Source organism: Mustela nigripes, chromosome X, assembly GCF_022355385.1.
Source record: "Mustela nigripes isolate SB6536 chromosome X, MUSNIG.SB6536, whole genome shotgun sequence".
NCBI lineage: Eukaryota > Metazoa > Chordata > Mammalia > Carnivora > Mustelidae > Mustela > Mustela nigripes.
The window spans coordinates 67,701,415-67,715,414 of NC_081575.1; the positions used below are offsets into that span (position 1 = coordinate 67,701,415).

The following is a 14,000-nucleotide window of genomic DNA, read 5'->3' on the forward strand; positions in this document are numbered from 1 at the left end:
AACAGATGCAGGGAGCATCCTCAAACATTTTTCCCAGAATATCTGAGAGCGCAAGGCCCCGGAAGTGGAATTACCGGATCAGAAGGGATAAGAGTACAGAACACCAGCACGGGAACTGCTGACAACCGTGATACATGGCCTCCTCCCACAGAACAGAGCCCAAGGTCTGTTGATAAAGGAGACCTCACTCCCTCCTCTCCCTCGGGGCCTGCTAGCTAGGGAGGATAATAGGAGTTTGGCTATTTTGAAGATACTTGGAGGCTGACTGTAAATTGCCAGGAAGTTAACTACGCTTGTTCTCTGAAGCAAATTTCAGTCAAAATAAAAACAGCTGAATCATTCTTTCACCTCATATCCTCTTTGAGTCCATTTCCCAAAGAAAAAAGTATTCTTCTGATTTTCCCCCAAATGAATCACAGGCCATTCTTAAGAACCTATGCTATTTATAAAGAAAAAATAAAAGACAGAGTCAAACCTCCCATGTCCCAACTCACAAAAAAAGAAGAGGCCACGGAAACTCTAGCCTTTTCTCCCTCTTTCTTTCTCACTGTGGCTTGGAGCCCCTCCTGGCCTGGACCTCTTAGGAAGGTACCCAGGATCTGGCTCTTCGAAGCAGGGTTCATCTGCCCAAGGACAGTGAAAACTTGAATGCAGATCAAGAAAATCCGCAGTTACTCTTAGAGCATCGCCTTAACCTTCCCAAGATTCTCTAGTATCAGGTCCTTGGCCAGCCAACAGGATGTGAGGCCTTCTCCACCCCACCTCCCTACTGAGGCCTCATTCTGAGTTAAGACGCTCCTTGCACCCTTCTCTTCCTGAATCATTTGAGTTAGTTCCTCCCCCTCACTGGCCTTCTCACATCTCCTGGGCCTTGCACAGGCTACTTCCTGTACCAGGAATTTCCTCCTCCTCCTTCTCCTCCTCCTTCAACTGGCCTGCTCCTGATCACCCTTCAGAACTCAGACATCACATCGTCCCAGAAGCTTTTACAAGCCTCCGGGCTGACTCAGGTGTGCCTTCTTAGCATTCCCTTGACCCCCCCAGACTTGCCTCCAGAGCAGTACAACGATTCAATGTTTTCCGTGCCGGACTGCAGGGCTACATTTCACTTAGGCTGTATGTTCCCCAAAACCAGCACGGGGCCAGGCCCAGAATCAGGTGCTCAATAAAATGGGATGGCTCGGGGTGCCTGGATAGCTCACGTCATGAACCCAGGGTCCTGGGATAGAGTCCTGCACCAGGAGTCTGCGCTTCCCTCACCCTCTGCCCTCCCCCTGCTCATTCATAGTCTCGCTCTCTCTCTCTCTCTCTCATTCTCTCTCTCTCCCTGTGTCTCTCTCCTTCTCTCTCAAATAAATATTTTTTTTAAGATTTTATTTATTTGACAGAGATAGATCACAAGCAGGCAGAGAGGCAGGCAGAGAGAGAGGAGGAAGCAGGCTCCCTGCTGAGCAGAGAGCCCGATGCAGGCCTCGATCCCAGGACCCTGAGATCATGACCTGAGCCGAAGGCAGCAGCTTAACCCACTGAGCCACCCAGGCGTCCGCAAATAAATATTTTAAAAAATAATTAAGTAAATATGCATGTGATGGCTATAAAAAAGGGACAAACTGAACTTAATAGGCATTTATTAAGTGTCTGTTAGATGCCGAGTGCTATTTTAGGGGCTGGAGAAACAGCAGTAGAAACAGATGAAGATCTCGGGGCCCCTGGGTGGTTTCAGTTCGGGTCCTGGCCTCAGAGTCATGGGATCGAGCCCCGAGTCGGGCTCTGAGCTCAGCAAGGAGTCGGCTAAAGTTTCCCTCTCCCTCTGCCCTCTCCACGTGCATGCACTCTCTTTCTCAAATAAATAAATGAGTTTTTTAAAAAGCAGATGAAGATCTCTGCCCCTGAGGGGCTCACTTTCTATTGAGGAGCTCACACTTTAGAGAAGGAGGGACAGGGAGCTGCCCAATTGCTCAAACCTCCCAAGTGAAAAGACTGATGCCTAGGGTATTTTTTTTTTTAAGATTTTATTTATTTGACAGAGAGAGACACAGCGAGAGAGGGAACACAACAGGGGAAGTGGGAGAGGGAGAAGCAGGCTTCCCGCTGAGCAGGGAGCCCGATGTGGGGCTGGATCCCAGGACCCCAGGACCATAACCCGACCCGAAGGCAGACGCCCAACGACTGAGCCATCCAGGCGCCCCATGCCTAGGGTCTTGATGCATGTTCAGACCCACTGCCTTGCACACAGAGCCTGCTTGCGAGCCTACTTGTGCCAACACTTAGTTAACACACCTCCTCTTTGTGGCGTTATTCATGTTGCATTGTCCTTTTGGATATGACCATCCTGGGCACTCTCACTTGAAAACTTCAGTGAGAGCTGGTCAGAGTGAAATTATGGAATTCTGTGGAACAGGAAAGAGCTGATAGCTTGAACCATCAAGGTGAAACTAGTGGCTTCCAGTGGAAGAGAAGATGATTCTAGAAGGCCATGGCATTATCCCAAGTCTGGGGTCTGCAGATCCACCAAGCGTTGTCCAGTTACCAAATAAGCACTACTCTGCCTATGCAGAAAGATAGGTCATCAATTTTAAATCTACAGATTCATGTGAAAGCACTGCTGAATTCCCAGGAGCGGTCTATCACTGCTTGGTTTTTATTTTTGTTTTTACCACAGGGGATTCTAAAAGCCCAAGTTCCATTCTTGGACCCCAAACCAGACTGAATGGAAAATACTCTGGGGTGTGAACTGGGGTCCTGGTTCTGGCTATCAGCTCTCCCCCACCTGCAGGAGGAGAGGGCCTGATATCCTGGCACCATGTGCTGGTTTGACAGGAAATGAGATGGCACCCACCCCTGCAGTGGGAGCTCTTTCTTTTTCTTTTCTTTTTTTTTTTTTTTGAGACAGACAGAGAGAGAGAGAGAGAGAGGAGGGAAAGGAGGGACAGAGGGAGGGAGAGAATCTTAGGTAGACACCACACTGAGCGTGAAGCCTGATGCAGGCCTCGATCTCACAACCCTGAGATCATGAACTGAGCCAAAATCAAGAGTCGGAAGGTTCACCGACCTAGCCACCCAGGTGCCTCCAGTGGGAGCTCTGAGACTAGGTCTCATTTGCCTCAGAGTCTTAACACTCAGCACAAGGGTGGGGGAAAGGTAAGGGAACCCAGACAAAGTTGTGTCCTCTTTGCAAGGCCAGAAGGTAATGACCTGAGGATAAGTTGATTTGAGGCCTCCAGAAAGGGTATATAAAGCAGCAAAGCTAGTAAGCCTGTGAAGTTTCTTAAGCTTTGAAGAATAATAAATCCATACCTTGGAAACATGTATGCTAAATACATTTTTGGTAATAATTTTACTTTCTCATTCCTTGGTTTTTAATAAAAATGCCTTTGGAAATGCCAACCAGTCTCGGCTATAATAACAGAAAATAGTCATGATGTGGGTGTGTGACAAGGAGTGTCCACAATTGGATTATAAGCTATAAGGGAAAATAGCGAGTATAAAGAGGACAGAAGGATTACGAGTGAAAGACCCCCACGGGAAAAGTGACCTTCAGAAGTCCATGCCGGGGTCACACGTCCAGCCGCCCCTTCCCACCTGAAGGGTCTCTTTCTAAGTTATCTCCCACTCAAAGCTTAAAGGAGACTACGTTTTAACAAGGAAGCCTGTTGCCTCACATCTATCCCCTACAGGATGCAAGGCTGACCTTCCTTCCTCCTCTCCACCTTCAGCTCACCCACCAAGTCCCAACTACAGAAACCATAGGGAGCTCATTCTTTAGAACATCCCTCAGTTGGCAAAGGTAGCGGGAGTCATTAATTATCCTGGACAAATTCCAGTTGGAAAAACTGCCAGCGTGGTGACTCTCAGGGAACGGCTGATTTTGAACTTAGCAGCACAGAGCACTGGCTTCGATGTCAAGAGGCCTGGCTTCTAGATCAAGGCTTTCTGCCATTTATCTGCTGTGTGACCTAGCAGGTGCCACATTCCTCAAAGGGGAGATTAAGTATGTGCTTAGGTCCCCGACAACAGGAGTACAAAAGAGAGAATGAAAAAAATCTATAAGCCATTTTAATTTCAACATACCCGTGGAACTCTGAGTAATCTCAAATATAACATTTTATTTATTTTTTTTAAGTAGGCTCCACGCCCGGCATGGGGCTCAAACTCAACAACCTTGAGATCAAGACCTCAGCCGAGATCAAGAGTCGGGCACTCAACCGACTGAGCCACCCAGGCGCTCCCCTCAATAACACTTTATCTGAAGGTTTAGCATTGCTTTCACTTGGAATTACATATGGGGAGACATTATAATCTTTGCGGCACTTAGGGCTATTAATGGGCTTGACCCAGCTGGGTACCTTTAGACAAGTCCCTTCCTTTTTCTGGGCCTCAGTGGTCAAGTGTCGGGACACCGACAATGGTTAATGACTGAGTTTTTGGTGCCACACCGTATAAATTCACTTCACCCAAACCAGAGAACTGCATGGCAGACGATGCAAATTCACCCCTCTCCTCCTGACACATAGCCAACTGCATAAAGGTCAAAGTTGAGCCCAAAAGCCGTAACTTGAATCTTCTCCTCTACTCTACTATTCCGTCATCCTGACGCTTTTATCACCTTAGCTGCTCATTTGTCCAACAAAAAAAAAAAAAAAAAGAAGAAGAAGATTAAATTTCTTGTTTCTGAGGTGGAGGAAATTCTAGTAGACATTTTGGTGTCCAAATTTCCAGGGAAGACGTTTTCAACACATGGAAAAACCACGTGGGCAGACCAGGAATTTCATGGTATTTAAAAGAAAATGGACTTGCTTGCTTGCCTGCCCCACCCTGTCAAGCTACTGTCCCAAGGGTCTCTGGGGATGACAGGTAGGACAGAGACAGAGTGAGCTCTGGCAAGTGCCTGTTCCAAGTCCCGGAATTTCCCCCTGCTCCATCGAACTCAAGCAGGCCGCATCCCCGCCTCAGTAGCGGTGACAGGTTCATCGAATCTGGTTGCAGTCTAAAGGTGCAGCTCTCATTTTTCTCATCTCCATGTAGATTTACAACCGTCTCCTCCTGCCCTGGAATGATGATTTAAACATAAATTAACCAGCTGTCCTTTCTTATTTGGAGCCAAAGTTGCCACAAAGCTGAAAAACCAAGAGGTGGGAATTTTACATAAAGATGAAGAGGGGAGTTTCCACCATTGACCCAACAGGCTGTATTCAAGCCAAAATAATTGCAAGAAGGAACAGAGCATCTTTCCCCATAGTAAGTTCATAGGCTAGCCTAACACGACAGCTCCCCAGCGTTATTAAACATACCTCCATGTATCTAGTGCTTTGGTGACTTCCTTTTTCACTCCGGAGATATTATACCCCTAAGCCAACAGGCTGATTGCTTTTGTAATGATCATTTAAGCACCTACAAACATTAACTAGATCTCTAAGGGAGGAAATGGAAAGCTTGGATTGACTCAGCGTCCGACAGCAGGCATGGAGCTATTTCCCTCTGGCTTTGACCATGCCATCCTTGAGATGAAGACCCGAATGCAATAAAACAGGTCACATTCAAAGCCAGTTTCAAGGAGAGACTCCAGTTATAGGCAGGGCCACGCCAAGGGTGTGGCAAAAGCCACAGATCCATAACCTCAGGAGCTTGGTGCAATCCTTCAGCATGCCCTCTCCTCCTTCCACCCTCCCATCCCCCACCTCGGGCTGGTTACAGGATCTTCTAGGGCAGTCTCAAAGGGATTCAAGTTACCGAAGAACAGCCTTCGGTAGAGGAGGTGGTGTTGCCAAGCAACCGGCCCAGCCCAGTCCCACCCTTGTAACCTTGAAGATGGCAGGGCTGTGACCCCTGGCTGTAGAGAGGAGCACCTCAGACTCCCTCAGCATCAACTTTCTCCTCCTCCATCTCCCTCTCCTCCCCCTGCTGCCTCCCAGGGGCCTGGTAGAAGCATGCTGTCTGGCCTCTGCAAGCCTGAAGGCTCTGGGCCAGTCTGACTTGCCATTGCTCCTGCAGGTGGCAGCCAAGCTGTCCCCTGCAGGGAGGCTACAAGCTGCTGGCCTGTCAGGTGTCACTCACTCCAGTTATGTGGCTTCCAAACCTTCTTTCCTCCTACCCAGTTCTTGCCTGCCCCCGTGGTCAAAGAAATAGCTAAAGGAAGAAGGAGGGGGCAGGAATCCAGCCAGATGGAGGATACATAGGGTAAAATGTTGACTGGGGAGTGCTGATCACCGGCAAGATGGTCAGTAAAGGAGTAGGAGGGCTAGGAGAAAAGGCACTAGGAAGAAAAAAAGAACAAGACCTGACAACAGTAAAAAAAATTTTTTAAGGCGGGCTGGATATTTATTTGGGGTCAAAATATAATATGTAGCCTGCTGAACACCTTCTTGGAGCTTATACCTGAGTGATGAGGGGCTGCCCAGATGGTGCACTGACTGCTCCCTAGCTCTCCTTGCATTTGGCACTTAATGCCCGGAAGGCCTAATTTAAGTGATACGCAGTCAAAGCAACTGAAGAGAAAAGTGTGCCATGGGATCCTCGAGGGGAATCTAGGGTAGGGCATTAGACCAGAAAATGGAAAGCCAGAAGTTCTTGCCAGATTAAGGGAGCTGGGTTCCACTGGTGCAGAGACCCTCAGAAACATGGACCTCTCAGAGGCAAGAGGACACATCAGAGACAAGAGACGGCCACTCTCCCGGCTCCCGCAAACTTCAAAGAAACCAAACCAATGTCATTTCTCCTCAGAATTTCTCCCTTCCTTGAAAAGATATCCATTGCACAAAGCCATCTCCTTCTAAACCAGCAGATTACTGAAGAGGTCTAGGTCCCAACGGTGACTTGGTGAAGCCATGCCTTCCCTCAGGTGGAAAGGGCTCTCCGATTCAGTGGATGGAAAGGTCCAAGCTGGAAAAGCAGAGCCTCCTTTCTGTCCTTATCTTACCCTGCTGAACTGAGTAGGTGGCTCTCTGTAAGCTGTGTGGGCTTTCTGAAAACTACTCCCTGAGCTGACTTACCAAATTTCTCCTAGGCTAATCCTGGTAGTCAGTGGGACCCAGGCAAAAAAAAAAAAAAAAAGAGAGAGAGAGAGAGAGAAAGAGAAAGGAGAGAGGGGGGAGGAAGGGAGGAAGTAGAGAAAAGAAAGAAAGAAAAGAAAAGAAATCAACAGTGACCTTCTTACCCTCTTTGTCAGCTGAGAACTAATCAGACCCAGGGCCCCAGCTCTCTTGGTCCCCTGCCATGCAGAGGTTTCTCACCCTATGTCTACATTCCATCTGGCAGTCATCTGTGTCTTCCACCTTCCTGCTCACCCAGAACCCAGTTCATTTTTCTCCACTAGTGACCTCCACCATCTACCTCAGAAGTCCCACACCTCTCTGAAGAGGGGTCGCAGGGCCTCTGACTCCTGTCCTGCCAGAAAGGGTCAGGACAAGGTGGTGCCTGCAAAGGAGAGGGGCTGGCCCAGCCAATCCTTCCCCAAGGCAGGGGAGTCTTGCACTCAAAAGTCAGCCCATAGCCACCTTCTGCCTCCATCTGAAACTTTCTGGTCACATTGTGCCTTCTCGCCCCTTTCTGGTGGTGCGAGTTGGCCTTGGTACCTGGCATGCCCCAGCTGTGGTCGGCTTTTCCAGCATATTCAGTCCCCTTTTCTTTCAGCACGAGCTCCACACTCTAAGAGAGCAGTGCATTTCCACCAAGCGAGGATTCCCCATTCGAAATACCGAAATCCAAGGTTGTAAGGGTCAAAGGCTCGCACAGCCCTGGCACCATCTCCAGGGTGCTGCGTTCTCAGCCAGGGCACCTCTGAGTTTCTCAGGCATGGCTAATTCCTAAACAAATCATGAAACTAATGACAGTCACTTTAAGTGGTCCTCTCAAGCAAATCTGTGCAGCCAGAGACCCTAGGCACACGGATCAGCGAAGCCGGAGGCAGTCCCTCCTTTCCTCCACACCCCTCCCGCCACTCCTGGAACAACGACCCTGAAATCGCCGACCCCGAAATCACCGGGATAAGCAGGCGAGAGGGCGCTCCGACACTCCTCTGAGTGCGAGCCGCGCACCGGCTGTGGCGCGAAGTTGCACAGGTTTAAATCCAGCACCGCCGCTAAGCTCCCGGGGCAGCGTAGGTGGCCCGCGGGCCCGGCGCGCTTTCCGAAGGCGCCGAGCTCCGAAACCGGTGCGAAGACACTGGCAGCGCGGCCGTTTGGTTCCCGACGCCGCGGAGACGGGCACGCCCCTGGCCTGGGGACCGCGCCAAAGCCGTCCCGGACCCAGTGGCTCCCGGAACCCCGCGGGACCCCCCCACCCCCGCCTTCTTCCCCTAGGTCCCCAGAAAACGGGTCCCCAGAAGGCACCGGGTCCCTCGGGACGGCCCGGCCGGCTCCAGCAGCAGGAAGTCCCAGAGGTAGAGCGGCGGATGGGGAGTCAGGGAAACGGGATTCCCCTCACCCCGGAAAGAGAAGGGAGGGAAGGGAGGAGGAGGGGCAGGGAGGGCCGGGAAGGGGGTGGGCGCCGAGCCGGGAGCCCACTGGCGCCCCCAGAGGCGGGGTAGACGCGGGGCCGCGAGCCGCCCGGGCGCGGTTTACCTAGCTCTTCGTCGTCGTCCTCCGGGCCGAGCAGGCGGCAGGGCAAGCGGCGGCGGAGGCGCACGGTGCGCCGGCACAGGCTTTCGGTGCGGCGCCCCAAGGCCAGCAGGTGCCCCTCGAGGTCCTCGAGCAGAGTCAGAGAGTGGCCGCAGAGATCGGCGAGCTGCCGGAGCAGGCTGAGCGCAGCCAGGTGGCTCACGTCGCGGAGCTCGGCGAGCGGCTGCGGCGGGTTGCGCGGACACAGGCGCTGGGGCACCACCGTGCGCCTGTAGAACGGCATTCCGGGCGCTGCCCGGCGGCGCGGCCGGCTCACCCGGAGGGGCGCCCCTGGCCCGAACGCCCCTGAGCGGCGGCCCCTGCTCCGGGTGTAGCAGGCGGGGCGCAGGCCCTCGAGCGGGCGGGCGCCGAAGACGCCGGGCGGGTGGGCGGGCTGACGGGTTCCCAGCCTGGAGCGCCGCTCCCCCCAGGGCTGCACACTCGCCGGAGCCACCAGTACCTCTGACTCTGGTTCGCAGGGCTCCTCCTCCTCCTCCCCGCCTTTCTCCACCTCCTCCTCCCTTGCTCTGCTACTTCAGGATCCCCCCACCCACCTTTTTTTTTTTTTTCTTTTGCGGTCAGAGATTCGCAGATTAACGCTTGATCCGGGAGAGGAGGGAAAGGGAAGTAGGAGTAAAAAGAGCGAGCTGGAGCGTGAAAGAAGGAATGTTTGCGTGAGGTGTGTGTGTGTGTGTGTGTGTGTGTGTGTGTGTGTTCTGTACAATCTGTGTGCGCGCGTCCTCCTGCGGAACTCGAGTCTTAGGTACTGGTGGTTAAAAGTTGTGTTCTGCTCTGTTTCTGCAACTTAAACTTTCCCTTCATAAATAATAAAAATTCAAGCGCACCCGCACCCACACCAGCAAGTAATCGGTGGAGACCCACTGAATAGTCTGATTTCATTCATCTAGCTTTCCTTTCCCAAACATGGGCTCGGTGCCACGTATGGGCTGGGCTAGGCTGTGAGTCCAGCTTTCTAGCGCCCAGGAGCTTGGAAACGAGGAGGAAAGAACCGATTATCTTACTGGACTGCCAGGAGGGCAGTGCCTCTAGGTACTCTCGTGGTGCCTGGACTGCTGTAAAGACTGTGGATTGGATGAATGGATGAATGAATGAATGAATAGAAAAGAAATCCATTCTCTGGAACAATAGATTCAGTTCAGAGGGAGGAATGCTGCACCATATTTTATGCAGAAATAGAACCCAGGGCCACCTCCGTCTCTGTCCCCACTGGGCTCCTGAGATGCCTGCAGAACAGGCTGGGGTAGGTATGCTACATAGCAGGAAACCCTATAGTCCCGTCCTGATTTCTCTCTGTTGTAGAAGTTAGAAGAGAGGGAGACACTGACGGATGTCCTCAGGAAAGCAGAGTGCCTAAGTGTGTGTCTGTTCCTGTGCACTTGGGAAGTTTCCACTCCAGCCACTTAATTTCAACACACTGAGCTCCCATCTGATTCTGCTCTAAACCACTTTGACTTTGGCGTGGTTCCGTTTCTTTCTTCTGGTAATTCTCTCATCTCTCCTCCTAAAAATGCTCCCATCCTTATAATCCTTTATAATTTACAAGTAAAACACCTTGAACAGACTATGTGTGTCTGCACAAATGATCCTGAGCGTGGCCTGTTTGCATTTACTCCTTTACAGAATTGTCCCTTAAGCAGTCCAAGAAGGCTCTACAACCAGTTAAGAGTAATCTGATTACCTTTCTCAGCAAGTATCTGTTCCCTGTTCCCAAACTTGGAACACAGATACCAAAAAAGTTGGGTTCTATTACAGTAAGAAACTAAATAGTCAAAAGACCACTCCTCTTCTGAGTGTTAAACCCGATTACACAACAGGGACCAAAAAGTCTGTATTTGGTAAGCTCAAACCTGAGCCAAGAGAGTGACTGGCAGGAAGTAGGGACTTGGCCAGACTCTCCGGGGGTACTTGTCCTTGACCTATGGGCTGTTTAGATTGATCTTCATTTGGGAGAAAAAGAAATGAGGTACGAACAGATTGAAAGAGACTGTGTGGGCAGAGCTTCCCTGCCTGAGGGTGGCAGGCCTGGGTTGGGCCTAGCGTCTGAGCTGACCTCACAACTTTGATTCCGGAAGCTGATGAATCTTTTGGGGCTCTAAAATAACAAGCTCAACTCCAAGCAAATCAGCACTGGCCCCACACCCTTCTCCCCCAACCTAGCCAAGTCTGTTCATTCCAGGCTCTTCAATGTGCTGGCCCTGGCTTTCATCAAGGAAACATCAAGGACTTACAATGGGGCCACCTCGGAATAGAGCCCCTCCTTTCTTCCCAGGACCAGAGCTGGACTGCACGTACTGTGGACGAAGTCAAGGGAATGTAGGTTTTCACCTTCCTTCTTATCTCCAGTATCTTTCCAATAGGAAATGAGAGACCTTGAGCGAGAGGCAAGCCTGGATGTAGCGAGCCCCCAGGAAGGAGCTCAGGGGCCCACCTCTGGTCTGTGGACGGAGAGCTGGGGTTCTAGAAGTGCCACATTCCAGCCATGCTGTCCGGGGCAGGTAAGCAGCTAAGACCAAGTGTCCCATCCCATACTCCCACATCACCCACCAGCACAGGATTCCCACGATCATCCTTGCTTAATAGTAATCATAATGCTTTTGTAATAATATCAACTTCTTTGGTTAGACTGTTAGCTCCATGGGGGCAGGAACCATGTCTGTCTCACCCACTTCGTATGTTCAGTGCCAAGGCCAGTGACTAGCGCACTGTAGGTACTCAGAAAATGTATGTTGATGAATGAATAAATAAAGCTGGATTATAGGAAGAGCCCAATATGAGGAGCTTTACTAAAGGATCTCACCTGGCCCAAGGCCCCATAGAGAGTCATTGTGTATTCTGGAGCAGAACACTGCCAGAAGTGGGGAAGGAGATGCTCGAGAACTTTTCATCTGGAGGCAGTGGGAAGAGGCAAATGTTGAGGGCAAGACTGCTGTGTCCCACCTGTACCCACATCCCCAGAGCCAAGGAGCCAGAAAGTGCTCTGTGAATTCAGTGTTTGTCTTGATTTGCCTATAAACCCTGGCACTGCACATTCTGAAGGAAAATGAGGGAAGGTGCCAAGAGGAGAAAGGAGAGGACCCTAACAACCAAGCCAGATCTGAAAATGCTGGGTGCTTCCTACCCACCCAACAACTCCCAGACTCCAGACCTATAGCTGTTCATCTGTCACTGTGCTCATAGTTCTAAACTGAGCTTAAGCTGGCCCCACTTGTACAACTGGACATGGGCCTGGCGTCGAAGTAGTGACTGGAAAGAGTGGCTAGAGGGCACTTGGGTGGCTCAGTTGGTTGAGCAACTGCCTTTGGCTCAGGTCATGATCCTGGAGGACCTGGATTGAGTCCTGCTTTGGGCTCTTAGCTCCTCACGGAGTCTGCTTCTCCCTCTGACCCACTCCTCTCTCATGCTCTCTCTCAGTGTCTCTCTCTCAAATAAATAAAATCTTTTTTTAAAAAAAAGAATGGGTAGAGAGGGAGAAGGAAATGGGAGAGTAGACCACCCACAACCAGCAAGGCCCCTGCTTTCCTTCCCACCCTCTGTCCTGCCTAACTAGCTGCTGCTAAGAACCTGGAATTTCAATAAAAACTGGATTTTGAGGGGTGCCTGGGTGGCTCAGTCGGTTAAGTGTCTGCCTTCAGCTCAGGTCATGATCCCAGATTCCAAGAATCAAGCCCCACATTGGGGGGGGGGGGTCCCTGCTCAGTGGGGAGCCTGCTTCTCCCTCTGCCCTTTCCCCTGCTTATGCTCTCTCTCTCTCTCTCTCAAATAAATAAATAAAATCTTTAAAAAAAAATTTTAAACTGGAGTTTGAAGGCATAAATAAGTAACCTAAGCTACACCATTTCTCTTCCTCCAAGTGGGCAATCTCCACAGCAGCAAAATGAAAATTCATGAGCACACATGCCACCTCCCCAGTTTCCCAGCATAGCCCTCGGTCTTATTTCAGGATGAGAATCAAGAAAGGTGCCCCCATGTTGCTACCTCTCAAATTTGCCCAGATGGTAGCATCTTGGAAGCCAAGCAGCAATGCCATTTTTTTTCCTTGCCATTCCTCTATAGTCAGACAACTGTTTTATCTAAGTTGTAAAAACAGGGGCTCCTGGGTGGCTCAGCGGGTTAAAGCCTCTGCCTTCGGCTCGGGTCATGGTTCCAGGGTTCTGGGATCGAGCCCCACATGGGGCTCTCTGCTCAGCAGGGAGCCTGCTTCCCTTCCTCTCTCTCTGCCTGCCTTACTGCCTACTTGTGATTTCTGTCTGTCAAATAAATAAATAAAATCTTTTTTAAAAAAAGAAAAGAAGTTGTAAGAACATACATTCTACCCTCAACACCCTCTTGCCATGAGACTCAATGCAGATACTTTCCCTATGAATGAAAAATTATAATATATATATAGCCAGTAGGGGATAAAAAAGCTGTTCCTCAGTCCCAACGTCAGCATCGCCTTGTTCCCTGGTGCTAAGTGTCTGCACCAAGAGAAACTGACAAGAATAGGCAAATACTAGATTGACTCTTTTTTTTATGTCATTTATCCTTTTCAGTATTTTAACGCTTGGCTCTACAGTTAAGAACACAAGTAACTTACCTCCTCAGACAGGGCCTAAGAAAGCAGCCGAAGACAACAAACTGGTGGCTTTTAGCCTTAAATCAGAAGGGATCCCAGGATGCAATCAACAATGCAGATAAAACTCAATGCTTATCAGCACCTTACTCAGAACACAGTGGGACCGGTCAGTGCCTCCTGTCAGTGCCTAGATTTGAAAGGAGAAAGCAGACTTCTGCCCTTGAGGCAGCCTTCAGAGTGGGGAGGGGAATGCCCCAGAGCTGGGCCTCCAAGGCTGGACTGGAAACTTACACAGCCATCAATCACCTCCTAGGGCAATAGGCGTGTAAGCCAAAGACGGCTCAAGGTCCTAAAATAAATTCCTTTCAGCCCAGACTCAATGCTTCACAGACATGCAGGGCAAACCCTTCAAGAAGTCCATGAGGAAATAAACCTTTATTTCAAAAATAAACTTTGATGTTGTTTGAACTTTGGCCCTGACTCTGAGCCCCGGCTGAAACTGCAAGAAGAGATTTGTGGTATTTTGAAAGAAACTACAGGAGATTTAAGCAGAACATGAACAGATCCTTTTTCAGCCCCTCATCCTCATGTTGGATGTGGACTCCCCCGACAACACCACCAGTCCGCCCCACCCCACCCCTCTACCATGCTTTCCCTCATTCCCTCCCTATCTTGTCTGCATGAGGCTGTAATTAGGAACATTCAAATGCTGCTACATTGGATGTGTAATTTTATTCTAACATGCTTGCTTTCCCCGGGAGAAATTTTGGGACACTCCCTGACTGTCCTACTCCTGACCTGACAACCACCACCCCTCCCCTGCAAATTCC

General features: G+C 50.4%; 1 protein-coding gene and 1 long non-coding RNA gene across 8 annotated transcripts in view; both read right to left on the reverse strand.

Annotated features, from left to right (window-relative positions):
* The window catches only part of NHSL2 (NHS like 2), a 263,397-nt gene extending 254,123 nt beyond the window's left edge, over positions 1-9,274 (reverse strand). For 3 of the 7 annotated variants that reach the window (XM_059385650.1, XM_059385651.1, XM_059385653.1), the window contains exon 1: positions 8,559-9,274. In XM_059385650.1, coding sequence (XP_059241633.1) covers positions 8,559-8,838 — 280 coding nt within the window. In that variant the 5' untranslated portion in view covers positions 8,839-9,274. The remainder of the gene's footprint in view (positions 1-8,558) is intronic. The other 4 variants (XR_009401368.1, XM_059385649.1, XM_059385654.1 and 1 more) reach the window with 3 other exon arrangements.
* Positions 4,087-8,258, reverse strand: LOC132007481 (uncharacterized). The gene is made up of 2 exons (XR_009401369.1): positions 7,979-8,258; positions 4,087-5,048 (listed from the first exon to the last, which is right to left on the reverse strand). It is a non-coding gene; the product is annotated as an uncharacterized LOC132007481 (long non-coding RNA).
* Positions 9,275-14,000: the final 4,726 nt, after the last annotated feature.